The sequence below is a fragment of the Panulirus ornatus genome, chromosome 11 (genome assembly GCF_036320965.1).
Source record: "Panulirus ornatus isolate Po-2019 chromosome 11, ASM3632096v1, whole genome shotgun sequence".
NCBI classification, from domain to species: Eukaryota; Metazoa; Arthropoda; class Malacostraca; order Decapoda; family Palinuridae; genus Panulirus; species Panulirus ornatus.
Genome location: NC_092234.1, coordinates 45,419,845 through 45,434,880, shown reverse-complemented (window position 1 = coordinate 45,434,880; position 15,036 = coordinate 45,419,845). Strand labels below are relative to the sequence as shown.

At 40.9% G+C, this 15,036-nt stretch overlaps 1 protein-coding gene across 10 annotated transcripts in view; it reads left to right on the top strand.

Annotated features, from left to right (window-relative positions):
- Window positions 1-15,036, top strand: part of sas (stranded at second) — a 286,431-nt gene that overhangs the window by 214,581 nt on the left and 56,814 nt on the right. For all 10 annotated transcript variants that reach the window (XM_071666878.1, XM_071666882.1, XM_071666881.1 and 7 more), the window contains 3 exons: window positions 1,958-2,220; window positions 5,563-5,693; window positions 11,916-13,412. In XM_071666878.1, the coding sequence (XP_071522979.1) occupies window positions 1,958-2,220; window positions 5,563-5,693; window positions 11,916-13,412 (1,891 nt within the window). The remainder of the gene's footprint in view (window positions 1-1,957; window positions 2,221-5,562; window positions 5,694-11,915; window positions 13,413-15,036) is intronic.

Here is a 15,036-nt window from a genome sequence, read left to right as displayed (position 1 = left end):
ATAGATGACTTTAGAGCAGCTGTATGAAGCTTTTCCTCACCATACTTCATGCTGCCATGGTGCATCAATGCTAACCATGGATTGACTAGACTCCTTTGCTCGTGGACGTGAATAGGCCATGAATAGCTACAAAAGGGTTATGTATGAGTTTCTTTTTTTTTGAGCACATTCTGTGAAATGTCTTTCTTTCTTTTTCTTTTAAACTATTCGCCATTTCCCGCGTTAGCGAGGTAGCGTTAAGAACAGAGGACTGGGCCTTTTTTGGAATATCCTCACCTGGCCCCCTCTGTTCCTTCTTTTGGAAAATTAAAAAAAAAAAAAAAAAACGAGAGGGGAGGATTTCCAGCCCCCCGCTCCCTCCCCTTTTAGTCGCCTTCTACGACACGCAGGGAATACGTGGGAAGTATTCTTAATCCCCTATCCCCAGGGATAACTGTGAAATGTATCAGTTTATATTTGTATCTTACTTTTGCTTATGTGGAGACTGCTTTTCGCTCATGTGATCCCATCTCCTACTTTGTATTTCTGTAAGTGATGTGAGTTTATTTCTTAATATGCAATTACTTATTTTATTACTTATATTTATGGCATAGGGAGGAATTTCTGCTCTTATGGGCCTCCTTTTGTTGGTCTCCTTTTCTTGAACTTTCTAAGATTGAACAATGTCCCTTTTCTTGAACTTTCGAAGATCAAACAATTATTGTACTGTAAGCATTCAATTAGCTTACTCCATTTGCCCACTACTATGTTACTTAGAAAAGGTTCTTTTAATCTTTTCAAAAACTTTTCTTGGTTTGTTTGATGCTATAGCCTAAGATTAGTCAATTTTTGCATCACACAAAGAACTTTACAGTATCAGCATTGTCAGACTGGCTTAGAAACCTGAATGTTGTTATCAAATCTCCCCTTACTCTTCTCTTTTCTGTTCTGGGCACATTTAGTGCATATAACCTCTTCCTATTACTCATTTCTCTTATTTCAGGTATCATCTTTGTGTACTCTTTTCTAGAATTGTTTTAATTTCTTTGCCCTTCTGTAGGCACAGTCAGCAAACTTGTGAACCATGTTCCAGTTTGGGTCTAATACACATTGTGAATAGCTTGGTTGGGTTTTGGTTAAGTTTGTTTTGTTTTGCATCTTAGTACAGTTTTCAATTGATATATAATGTCTGGTCATATGTTTTTGTATACAGATGTATAGTGATGGCCTCCCAGTAAATTAAGCTGTCATGACCTGCTTTTTCTACCTGAGAAGTGAACTTCTGGATCAGTGATTCCATGTGTTTGTATTTGCTAGTAGATACTTTGTATCATTTACAGTTCTTTTTGTGCTCTGGTGACACGTTGGGTACATCGTCAACCCCGAAATCCTTCTGTCACCTTTAGCTTGTTTCGACCTTTGATATGTTGATGCCGAGGCCATTTTGCATTATGTCTTATAATAAATGCTTTACATCCATATCTTAAAACAACTTTGGAGTTTCTGTTAGTCCCTAAGTAATCTTTGCATCATTACAAACATATTAAAGTCAAATATGAGATCTATACTTCTGGCAGATCATTTACTCAAATTATGAAGATCATCAGTGCTCAGACCAAGCCTTGTGTCATGCTAGCTTCGAACAAGTATATTTTGAGTAAGTAGTGGTCTGAAGTTGAGGTTTTTTCATCCAGCGATAGGTTTAAGTATGAAGAAATTTTTTTGTTTATGTTAGGGAGAGCTAGCAATCAGTTTTGTCTGCATTTGTTTGGAGTTCATTACAGCATTTTATTTGTGCTAATTGTATGATTTACAGTATAAAGCTGTATCAGTTGGCATCTGCCTGAAACATAAGATTTAGTTCAGGTCTCCCCCCCCCCAATAAGCCAAATCTTTATGACAATAAATGCATTTTTTTTTCTTTTTGCTATATTGCTGGAATATCTCATTCATAAGTTCACATTTTTCTTCTTTACAGCCACGGTGTGAGTTTCCTCACGAGGATGGCTCAGAGACCGAGCCTGGATGTGAGTATCTTCCCGATCCTGAGGATTCATGTTGTAAATTGCGTGTATGCAATTCAACCTCAGAGGCTGCCACTGATGCTGCCCGGGCTCCGTCTCTACCCTCTGATGGCTGTACAGAAGGCAACATCACTTATGCCAGAGATGAGAAGTTCTATAAAGGTTGTGAGAATCAATGCATATGTATGGGCTTCGGTGACATTTCATGCTACCCCAGGTTTGTTAATCAACTTCATTAAAAGCCATTTATTACTGTTAGTATATGCATATTGTATATGTTTCACACACTAATGTTATATGTAGATGAAACTACTTTTCATGCTGAATTTGAATCTGGGGGTGAAATATATGTTGGGCAACATTAAGGCCTGTAAAGAAGTAATTAATCATTTTAGTCTTTCAGAAGATTCTATGATTTTTCTGTTTGTATGTATTAGGTATCTTTCTGCTTAAGGAAGCATTGTGAGATATTATCTGTGATTATTTCAAGTATAGAAGCATTTCATTATATTTCAGTTTCAAAACAAAAAGGTTTGGGGGCAAAAGAAATTGTCAGAACTATTACCTGCAATTTTTAGTATTTTTATGAGGGTAATGAATTAGCTTGAAAACCTTAGTATAAGGAATTTTTTTCATGCTGATTTCGATTCCATTGTTGAAATATATATTGTGGATATTAAGGCCTCTAAATGATTAATTGCTTGGTAGTCATTTAGAAGATTCTCTGATTAATCTTTTTGTATGTATTGGGTGTCTTTAGCCTTTGGGAAGCATTTTGAGATATTTTTCGTGATTATTTAAGTATAGAGGTGATTCAGTATGTCATGATTCAATCGTAAAACAAAAAGGTTTTCGGGCTAAAAAATTCTCAGAACTATTATCACCATTTTTTGGTATTTTCTGAGGGTAACAGATTTGCTGAAAACTTCAGTTTAAGAAGTACTGTTCAGGCTGAATTCAAATCTCTGGTTGAAATATATGTTGTGGGACATTAAGGGCTGTAAATAAGTAATTAATGGTTGCTCTTTTTCAAGATTGTCTGATTATTCAGTTAGTATTTATTTGTTATATCTTAGTTTGGGGAAGCATTATGAGGAATTTTTGTGGTTTATATCAAGTTCAGAAGCATTTCATTATGTCATATGTCAATTTTAAAACAAAAAGGTTTTGTGATGGCAATAGACTTGCTTGAAAACTTCAGTATAAGGATACAGAGCTAGAATCACCCTAGATGTGAGAGCAGTACTCCATACAGGAATGAATCAATCCTTTATATAAACAGAGCACCTGTTCAGAAGGAAAGAAATTTGTACATCTAAACAGAACTCCCAGTTTCTTAGAGGCACACTTAGCTATTTCTGTAATGTGGGTTTTCCAAGAAAGAGTGGATGATACAGTAATACCAAATATGTTCATTGAGTCGAGGTGAAATTTCAGAAATATTGAAGGAGAGACAAGAGTTGTTAGCTGTCTTGAAGGCATTATACTTAACTAGATTTTGTCTACATCACTGAGATATCGTGTCCAAGTCTGATTTTATTGTGGGGGTTGTGTCAAAATGAGATGCATATCAAGTGAGAGAAGGAGCAGAATTGAAGTATGTGGATGAATGCAGTGTTGAGTTTGTTGTTGATCATTTATGAAAGAGATGAAATCAATGATAGAAAGGAGAAAAAGTGTAGGGGCCAGGACAGAACCCTGATGGACACTGCTATTAACAGTGAAAAGGGGTATGAGGCTGATCCCTCATCAATCACAGAGATTGACTGGACAGAGAGAAAGCTAGATATGAAGGAGCAAAATGAGGGAGGTAAGCCAAAAGAGGGGAGTCCAGGGATGAGACCTAGATGCCATACCCTGTCAGATGGCTTGGATATGTCAAGGTGAACTACACAAGACTCCCCAAAATCTTATAGAAGTGATGACCAGATATTAGTGAGAGAGGAAAGAACATCACCAGTGGATCTTGCCGTAGTGGTGATCAAAGAGAAGTCTGTAAGATTCAAGGTTTCTAAGGATATCGGAGTTGAGGAGGGATTCAAAGACTTAGGAATTGGTAGATGTTGAAGCAATAGGCCAATAGTTAGAGAGGTCAGAATGGTCACCCTTCTTAGGGATGGGATGTATGAACGCTTGTTTCCAAGAAGAAGGAAACATGAACAAGCACAAGTGAAAGTTTAAAGGGATCAGGACCACCTTGCTTGTATCCAGAGAGAGAAGTACTTTTTGGAAGCATCAAGGAGTGAAGGAATGTCAGAGTCATCTAAGGTGGAGTTAGAGGAGACACAGGACCCAAAGAGAGTTGATTTGTCTACAGCAGAGACACCTATAGTACTGTCAGAACGGAAAAATGAAGGGAAGATTGAGTGACAAAAGCTGTTAGAGATGCCCTTAGCTAAAGAATAGAAAGACCCATCAGTGGATAAAATGAAAGGTGATCTCACTTCCTTTGAATAATAGAACCCATTTCGTCATGGATACCATATTTGCAGTGATTATGGGCAGTGATAAAAGCTTGAATGGAAGTTGGAGGAAGTAGAGTTTATCTAAGCCTGATATGCCTGATCCCTTGCCTGAATGGCCTCAGAACAGGAATGGTTTAAGCATAGATTGGAAGACGAGGATGTATTGGAGGAAAAGGGGATAAATGCTTCTATCTTCACAAGTATAACCTTTGCCAGGCATTGGTGGAGAAAGAAGCATCCTCACATAAGAGACAGTAATTTACCTAAGGAAAGTAAAAAAAATGATACGCAAGGTATTCCAATCAGCTGTGTTGAGGTGCCAGTATTTATGCTGGAGTGGGAGGTGGCATTTAAATAGATACATTTACAAGAGTGTGATCAGATGAACCAATTGATATTGAGATTGTTTAGTTACAGTGGAATGGACCCAAGGTGAAAAACAGATCCAGAATCTTAGGAGAGTGGTCATAGTGGTCAGGAATATGGATAGGTTGGGAGATAATTTCTTCTAGATAATTGAGGATGAAGAACGTGAGGACTTCAATCTCTTTACCATCGGTATGGGAGGAATTCAACCATTCCGTGGTGAACGTTGAAATCCCTGAGGTAGAGGATCTGCTCTTGCAGGTGTGAGGATGTCACAGTCTCTTGGCAGATGGTTAGATAGTTGAAGAAAGATATAAAATTTGTAGAATTAGGAGAGCAGTAAGCAAAACGGAGGAAAGTGTGGTAGTTGGGAGACAGACTTAGAGCCACATAACATCAAAGTTCAGGATTTAGGTGTAACATAAGACTTCCATTACAGACTAGTAGTTTGGGTCATGAATCTTCATAGTTGAAAACTTTGATAATTATAACTTCATTGATATCTCCTTCAGTGTCACAAGCATTGTCATCAAAGACTTCACTACAAGTTTACCCCACAGAAATCTATATAACTGTTGTCTGCACTACTTCTTTCATATTGTATATGTTTTTCTTATCTTGCTTTTCTGTATTGGTTTCTTTCCCTCTTTTGCTTTTGGAATGCTTCCTGGCTGTTGAGTTTCTTATTGTTTTTGTAATATAGTTCAAAGTTAATTGTAAATTTTCAGGTGCCCACCTTTGAAGGTTGTATCTGAGACGCCCAAACGTTGTGAGACTTTGCCTGACCCACAGGATTCTTGCTGCTCCATCACAGTGTGTGATGAGGAAACCCCAGATGTCATGAAAGCAAACATTACAGGTAAATATATCTTTCTTTTATTTCATACTTGTTTGTTGTTTCCCATGTTAGCTAGGTTTTGGTAGGAACAGATGAAGAAAGGCCTCGTTCGCTCACAGCCGTTCTCTAGCTGTTGTGCAATGCAGTTTATGCACAGCCAGGCCCCACAGACCTTTTCATGGTTTCCGCCAACCACTTCACACACCTGGGTTTAGTCCATTGACTACACATCGCCCCCCCGATATACCACATTGTTCCAATTCATTCTCTTCCATACACACCTTTTGCCTTCCTGCATGTTCAAGCCACTCATAATATTTTAGACTCCATCTTTCCATTTCTAATTTGGTCTCCCCTTCTCATTTTCCCCTCCATTTCCAACATATATATCATCTTTGTCAATCTCTCCTCACTCATTCTTACCAAATATATCCAAACTATTTCAGAGCACCATTTTCAAATCTCTCAACCTCTCCTCGTATTACCACACCTCTTTCTTAACCTTTTATTACTTACTCAATCAAGCCTCCTCACACAACATATTGTCTTCAAACATTTCATTTGCAACACCTACACCCTCTTTTGCACATCCTCATCTATAGCCCATGACTTATATCCATACAACGTCGTTGGGACCAATAAACCTTCAAACATACCCATTTTTGCTCTCCTGGATAACAACCTATCTTTTTTTCACATTCCTCAATTCTTCCAGGGCCTTTTACCCCATACCCACCCTATGACACATTTCTGCTTCCATGGTTCCATTTGCTGCTATGTCCACTCCCAGGTATATAGAACTCCTCAGTAATTTGAAATTTACCTCATTCAGATTCACACCCATACACTATGCCAGGTACATACAACAAACTTATACCTCTGTTGTTCAAACACTCAGTTTTCCTCTTTACCTTTAAATAATGGCACTGTATGTTCATTCTGCCAATCCTCAGGCAACTTGCCATCATCATCCTGTCACTCACTTCCCTTCCTCACCTACCCACCTCCCACCTTCTGCATGCCACACATTTCTCTTGCACATGCCAGCACTGCTTACCTAAATATCTCCCATTCATCACCCACTCCCCTTGCTTCATTTACTCACCTTTTGCCATACTACATCCAGTCTCTTATGGTATTTCTTCACACACATATCTTTTCCAAGCTCACTTATTCTCACCACCCTCTTTTCACTCATATTGTTCTTTTCCAAAAACTCTTACAAATCTTCACCCTTGCATCCTCCAGGTAGTGGTCATACAACCTGCCAGCTGTCCCTTTCAACAAATTCACATCGAAGAGTCTGTCTTTTGCATGCCCATCATGTAGTATGTAATCCAATAATGCCCTCTGATAATTTTTCCATCCCATTTATACTTCTGTATGTTCCTCTTTTATTAAACCATAACTGGTGAACTCCAGTGCCACTTGTTATCCGTATAGTGCTTAACCCTTAACAGGCCATTGGCAGAGGGCATCTCTATTGCATTGTTTGCATAGGCTTCTGCTTAATGTTCCAACTGACTACATCTACCTAATGCTCCTGCCTTATGTTCCTATGTACTACCTCTACCAAATATTTCTACCAAATGCTTCTTCTGCCTATTCTATTTAAAATTGCCTAATGAATAATTTCTTTGAAAGAGTCATAGTGTTACCTGTAGGAATGGTGAAACAAAGATGCTGGTGAACACGTGACATTGAGTTTATTCACAGACAAACAAGATACACAAGTAAGATTAGTGAGACACGAGGGAGGGTGTTGACTGCCCAGGAACTTATTGTATCTGCTGACAGAGTGCATCATGCTTGTTCAAAACAAAAGGGAGATGAGCATAATATGTTCCATATTAACATAACATGTAGGGTTACATGAGACATAGTATACATAACATGAACTTCCTCCTTCTCCCTCCTGGGGTAGTCCAAACTGGGAAGACTTAGATACTCAGATGTTCCCCAGGCTTATGTCTGCGAGAACTTCGTCTAGGTGGTGTGAAGGGCTGGGAAAAAGGAACATTTATGCTTGTGTGTCACACAGGCTGTTGTTGTCCTCTCCTCACTTGTGTGTGAGGAGGAGGTTGCTGGGCTGACTGGCAAGGTGGCAGAGATGGTGGCCTGGGAATGTGGCCTCAGGAAATGGTGGTTTGTCAAATGCACCTTACCACTTGGGGGCTTGATGTAGTAGTCCCGATGGCAAGTTATACCTGCAGAACTGGAGGAAGGGCTGGATTGAAGTGGGCAGAAACTGGAGTTGAGCCCAGGGCTTCTTTTACTCTCTCAAATGATGTGTGGTGGTTGGGGTTGATAAGAAATCATTCCTAGCACTGAAAAGGGAGTGAGGGTTTCTGCCACTGTTGCAATGCTCAGGGTGAAGTCTGCTAGCTGGTTCATGAGACCCATGAATGACCTGAGGTCTTTGATGTTGGTGGGGGTGGGGAAATCTGCAATTGCACTCACCCTTCCTGGGTCTGCAGTCACACCCTCAGCTGTAATGCCATACCTGCAGAACTTTTCAAACTGGCCGGCATACACAGATGTACTGTGATTCATGGTTATGCCGTGTTTGGAGTATCGTTGAAGACTCTCATAGACACACTGAAGGTGGACTGTGTAGGTTGAGTTCCCGACAAGCACATCATCCACAACCTTGGCACAGTTGTTGATGCCTCCTAGTGTGACTGCTACATCTACAAAATTTGTCCCCTGTGAACACAAATCCCATAGGGCCATGTAGAAACTTGTAACATCCCCACCTGAGTTATGAAGGCAGTGAATATATGTTCCTGCTCCTCTAGCGGAAGCTACCAGTATCCCAGTATTGCATCCGTGATGGTGAAATATTTGGAACTAGGGGCAACCTCCATGACAGTGTTAGAGCAGGATGGGCAGGCTGCAAAACTTGCTGGTTAAGCTTGTTGAGGTCCATGGTGATGTGGACGCCTCTGTTCTGCTTTGGTGTGACCACCATAGGATAACACCACTCTAATACCTTGTCACCTAGTGGCTGGATTTGCACCATTTGCACCAATTGGTCTTACATCTGTGTAGTGTCTGCTCGCCAGGCCAAGGGGATGGCCTGGGGAGTGTGGAGTGCAAAGGGCTGCACCTCCTCCTGCAGGTGGATCTTCATGGGTGGGCCAGACCTAGTCTTTAGCTGTGTTCCCCAATGGAACTCCTCTGGGTTCACCAGGACATCCTTGAAGTCTTCTAGAAGCTTAATGCTGTGGACATTAGGGTTAACATTGGCAGGGTATTTAGCCAGGATGATATTGAGGGGTCTGGCCTCATACCAGAAGAGCAGGGCATCATCAGTGTCATGGAATATGTCTACGGTGGTGTCAGTTGACACATTTCCCAGGGTGAAAATTGTTTTGAATGTTCCCAGAGGTGTCAGTTTACTGCTGTTTGCTTCAAGAACCTCCTTGTCCTGTGGAGAGGAGAGGTCAGACTCGCAGAGACCTAGCTGTTGCAACAGTTGTGGTCCAGTGGCTGTCATTTCTTTGCTGGTGTTGGGCATGCACAACAGAGCCCCTTGACATGGCCCTTCAGGTGAAAACACTCCGATGTTGATTTTGGGCATGCAGCGGTTGGCTGGGGATCTGTTGACATCACTCAGCTTCAGGCAACAGGCAGCTTTACCTATTGGCTTGTTGTTGTTATGGAGTTTCGACAAATCCTGTAGTTTCTTGAAACACTCTTTCTTGAAGTGTCCTGTGTTGCCATAATGGGAGCACTTCTTTCCCCTGGTAAGACACTGCTTTTCTCACCCTAGGGGATGTGCCGGGGCCCCACAGCCATCACACTGTTGAGGGTGAGCTGCTTGTTTGGTGGTTTGCACTGTTGAGTGCTTGCAACGCCTTGACATTTTTTGAAGTCTTCAACTTGCCTGCCAGGTCTGTCTTGGTGTTGTAGGCTGACTTCTCACTGTGGCACAAGGACAGGATGTTGGGCAGTTTAGATGGAGGATTTCGAGCTCCAGTGGTGTCTGTGCTCTACTCAGCGACCAAGGAATGGGTCAGCACCTGTTGAATCATGTCTTGAAATTGCTGTTGCTACTGAAGGAGCTGCTGATGCAACTCTTGGGACTTGTGGGCAGCCTGCTGAGTGGCAAGCTGTTGTTGGGCCTCCATCGTGGCTGCCTGCCTCTCCAGCACTGACATGCTGGTGGCACCAGTCTCCCCCATCACCTCTGAAATCACTTGACAACCTCTTTCTCCTTGCTTGCATGGGTTATTGGGCATGGCAACTCTGGTTGTGGGGACAGTGATTCTCTGTCATTGGGAAAACTCGTTAACAACACTGGTTCATAAGGTGAACAAGGGCAAAGTGTCACCCTTGGGCTGTTAAAATCAGAGCGAGAGATGCCTGGGTAGGTCACAGCAGACTACAGATGGGTGCTGACACTCAGAGCAGGCAGATGGCACAGGTGATGCAAGTCAGCAGCACATAGAGATGGGCTTGTGGGCAGTTATGGCATCCTGTGTTGGCCAGCAATATCTTCTGTCAGTGTATCAGTCTTTTTAAGCTACTCCTTGATCTTACTCACTGTGCCATGAGGGAATGGTGAAACAAAGATGCTGGTGAAGACTTAACACTGAGTTTATTTACAAACAAACAAGATACACAAGCAAGATTAGAGAGACTTGAGGGAGCATGTTAACTGCCTGAGAATTTATTGCTTCTGCTTACGAATGGCATCACACTTGTTCAAAATGAAAGGGAGACGAGCATAATACATTACATATTAACATTACGTGTAGGGGTACAGAAGACTTAGTATACATAAAATCAACTTCCTTCATTACCCATGACCTTTTTAAAGGCTCCTGCAGCCCAAGGCTTTGCTATTTCTAGTAGCTGGAAAATGCGCACTCCTTTGAAGTGAAAAGTTCTTTGATGAGACTGTACTCCCAGTGATACAGCCTTGTCAGAGTTGACTTTTCACTTGTGATGTAACCTCTTGTAGGCAGAGCCCAGTATATGTATATATTTGTTAAAGAGCCACCCTCCCAGCTCAGTCATAAACTCGCGAGACATACACCCATCGTAGGCCACACTCTTGACGGACGTGAGTCACACTTTCCCATCTCCGCTCTGGGTATTACCCGTCCCTACAACATTTCAAACACTTGTTTTGACCTATCCCAAGACCCTTCATGCCCACAATGCAACTACCACAGTGGAGAGACAGAACGCACTACCCAAATAGACATACACACAGCATCACTAAACTTTATGACCTGTGGTCCCACCCAGTGGACATGGCAAGCTCCAGAATGCTGTTGGAGCCTCATGAAGATAGAAGGGACTCCTAGGGCAGGAACTTAATAAGAATATATTTACTTTTGGCTGAATAAGAAATTTATTTGTAGAAAGTTGAGGGATGAGTGGGAGACCTAGGGATGGGAGATTAGTGTAAAAGAGGTTTGGGGTATTAGTGTCTGAATATATTGAAGGGATATTTGTGTCAGAAGTGATAGAAACAAGGAGGAGGGGAGGAACAAAGACAAGAAGAAAGCAAAAAGTTTTTGAGTATTTAGGGCCTGAAGCTGCAGGGAGGTATAAGGTGATGTGTTGTCAGTGGCCTAACCAGGACATACAATGTGGTCAGGGGAAACCATGGAAACATCTGTTGGATTTGGTTGTGGATGGAGGAGGGATGTGATTTTGGCACATTATACATGACAGCTAGAGATTGGATGTGAGCAAATGAGTGCTGTTTCTGTGTTTGTTCCTGTTGCTTCCTCACTGAAGCAGCAAACAAGTATAGGGTTGCATAACTGTGTATGAGGCTGTATCCAGTTGCAAATTGCAACTGAAAATCAGGTACAGTACTTAAATCTTTTGTTCTATTAATGCATTTACCTGGTTGCTGCAGTGTTGTTATACTCTTTTTAGTTAGAGAATTTATACCATTGTTTGATGTGTAATGCTAGTTTATTCATTGATTAATGCTGGACCTTTTTCAGCTCACAAGTAATTTTGGGAATTTTATTTAATACTGAAGTTCATTTTCTCCATCTTGATAACTAAATTCTTCATGCTTTATATATCATGCTGTACTGTATTGTAGGACAAAAAGATTCAGAGTAGGTATTGTGTCTTTTCATTCATGGATCAGTGCAGAGTATTTGAATTTAGAGAAAATTTCGTAATTCTGTAACATTATTTATGTCATGTTTGTAAAGAGATCATGTAACAGTAGATCTTAAATTCAATTTTAATTTTTCCTCCATTTAGAATTAAAAGATGAGATGAAGAACATGACTGAAATGGAGAAGAAAATGATGATGAGAGAAATGATGATGAATATGACAGAAAGTGAGAAGGAAATGATGATGAATATGACAGAAAGTGAGAAGGAAATGATGATGAAAGAAATGATAAGCATGGGAGGAACTGAGAAAGAAATGGATATGACAGAGATTGAGGAACCAGCTAGGAACATGACTGCATTGGCAGTAGAGGAAAGGACAAGTGAGGTGGATACAGAGATGGAGGAAGAAGAAATATTGAGTACTGTAATGCCGGATGGAGAAATGCTGGTGCATACCCACTCTCCTGAGAATATGAATGAAGGCCATACTCATAAACACACTCATAGAGATGGAACCCACACCCACAATGATACTGCTGAAGATGGTCAAGTAGTTGACCATGCTCATGCACGGGATATGAGTGATTGGCAGATCCAGAACCATGATATATTCAATGGAACACACAACCATACCCATTCCCATGAAAATGGCATAATACATACTCATCCTCATCACCACAACATGGATAATTCCCATGACCATGAACATGACATGGATATGTTGCACACTCAGGCGCATGCTCATAAAGATGGTGAGAATGAATGGCAAATCCAGAACCATGATACCCTCAGTGGAACTCACAATCATACTCATACCCATGAAAATGGCATAACACATATCCATCCTCATCTCCACAACAATAACAATGCTCATGAACATGATGTGGATGAGTTGCGCTCCCCTGAACACATGCATTCTCATGATCATGGTATGGATGACACCCATACCCATGAACACACACATAGAGAAGGTACAGACCTTACCCATCCTCATGAACAGGATGTTACCCAGGATCACACTAATGACACTCACATTCACATGCACACACACAAAGATGGCACAACACTCAACCATCCTCATGATCATAGTGTAGATGAAACCCAAGAGCAGGAACATCCTCAAGAAGAAATCCACAACCACACACATATGCATAAAGATGGAGTCATCCATACTCACCCACATGACCATGAAATGGATGATCACAACCATACCCATAGCAGTGGCATGGACCATACTCACACAATTGATGGTATGGATAATTTCCAAAACCAAACCCACTTAAATGTACTTGAAAAGAAAAATAGGGCTGAAGACCTGGGAACTCATGACCTAAATATCTTGGAAGTAATAGCCCTCAATGCTACTACGGTGGTAATTAGATTGGCAGTGTCAGAATTGGTTATGAATAAGATCATCTCACCTGACAATCAACAAATCTTGGTCCTCTATAGCCCCGATTCCCTCACGTGGTCAGAGAGAAACATATCAACTAGTGATGTTATAAAAGAAAACTTTAATGAAATTGCCTTATTCCTCAATGACCTTCAGCCATCTACACCGTATCAGTTCCGAGTGGTGTTCCAGGACTTTGTCAGTTCGACTTCAAAAGCAACACTGATGGATGGCACTATAAATGCTGGTAAGTTTCGAGACTGCAACAGAAAAGCATTGTTTGCTAAGTAATGCATGTTTAAGTTTGTTTTGTTTTTTGTTAGTAGCTACAGCATTAGATGCATGATTCATATATATTTGTGATTCTTAAAAGAATTTCTTGTAGCTTATTACTCAAATATATAATATAGAATAAGTGAACATTGCTTGCATGTAGATTTGTTTTATGAATTAATTTTGTTTCAAATGCATGCAAGCTCATCTAAAGTGTATTGTATCACAAATATGTCTGGACTCTCACACTGCGTAATACTCCTGTATACCTTTTTCCTTCTTGTAACACTAATTAAGGAATTAGAATGTAAATAAGTTGTGATCAAAAACTGGTTAACAACTTGTCATCACACATAGCACAGACCAACTGCATACAGTACATAGGTTTTTTAGATTTATTTTGTCTATTCTTTGAAACCATATTTTTGAAGGCTACATTACTGAGTACTCCTTCCTAAGGAAATAACATCTCACAGACCATTGTTCATACCTTCATTATTTTGTATTATAAGTGGATAAGAGTGAGTGCTCAAATTACAGAGGTATAAGTTTGTTGAGTATTCCTGGTAAATTATATGGGAGGGTATTGATTGAGAGGGTGAAGGCATGTACAGAGCATCAGATTGGGGAAGAGCAGTGTGGTTTCAGAAGTGGTAGAGGATGTGTGGATCAGGTGTTTGCTTTGAAGAATGTATGTGAGAAATACTTAGAAAAGCAAATGGATTTGTATGTAGCATTTATGGATCTGGAGAAGGCATATGATAGAGTTGATAGAGATGCTCTGTGGAAGGTATTAAGAATATATGGTGTGGGAGGAAAGTTGTTAGAAGCAGTGAAAAGTTTTTATCGAGGATGTAAGGCATGTGTACGTGTAGGAAGAGAGGAAAGTGATTGGTTCTCAGTGAATGTAGGTTTGCGGCAGGGGTGTGTGATGTCTCCATGGTTGTTTAATTTGTTTATGGATGGGGTTGTTAGGGAGGTGAATGCAAGAGTTTTGGAAAGAGGGGCAAGTATGAAGTCTGTTGGGATGAGAGAGCTTGGGAAGTGAGTCAGTTGTTGTTCGCTGATGATACAGTGCTGGTGGCTGATTCATGTGAGAAACTGCAGAAGCTGGTGACTGAGTTTGGTAAAGTGTGTGGAAGAAGAAAGTTAAGAGTAAATGTGAATAAGAGCAAGGTTATTAGGTACAGTAGGGTTGAGGGTCAAGTCAATTGGGAGGTGAGTTTGAATGGAGAAAAACTGGAGGAAGTGAAGTGTTTTAGATATCTGGGAGTGGATCTGGCAGTGGATGGAACCATGGAAGCGGAAGTGGATCATAGGGTGGGGGAGGGGGCGAAAATTCTGGGGGCCTTGAAGAATGTGTGGAAGTCGAGAACATTATCTCGGAAAGCAAAAATGGGTATGTTTGAAGGAATAGTGGTTCCAACAATGTTGTATGGTTGCGAGGCGTGGGCTATGGATAGAGTTGTGCGCAGGAGGATGGATGTGCTGGAAATGAGATGTTTGAGGACAATGTGTGGTGTGAGGTGGTTTGATTGAGTGAGTAACGTAAGGGTAAGAGAGATGTGTGGAAATAAAAAGAGCGTGGTTGAGAGAGC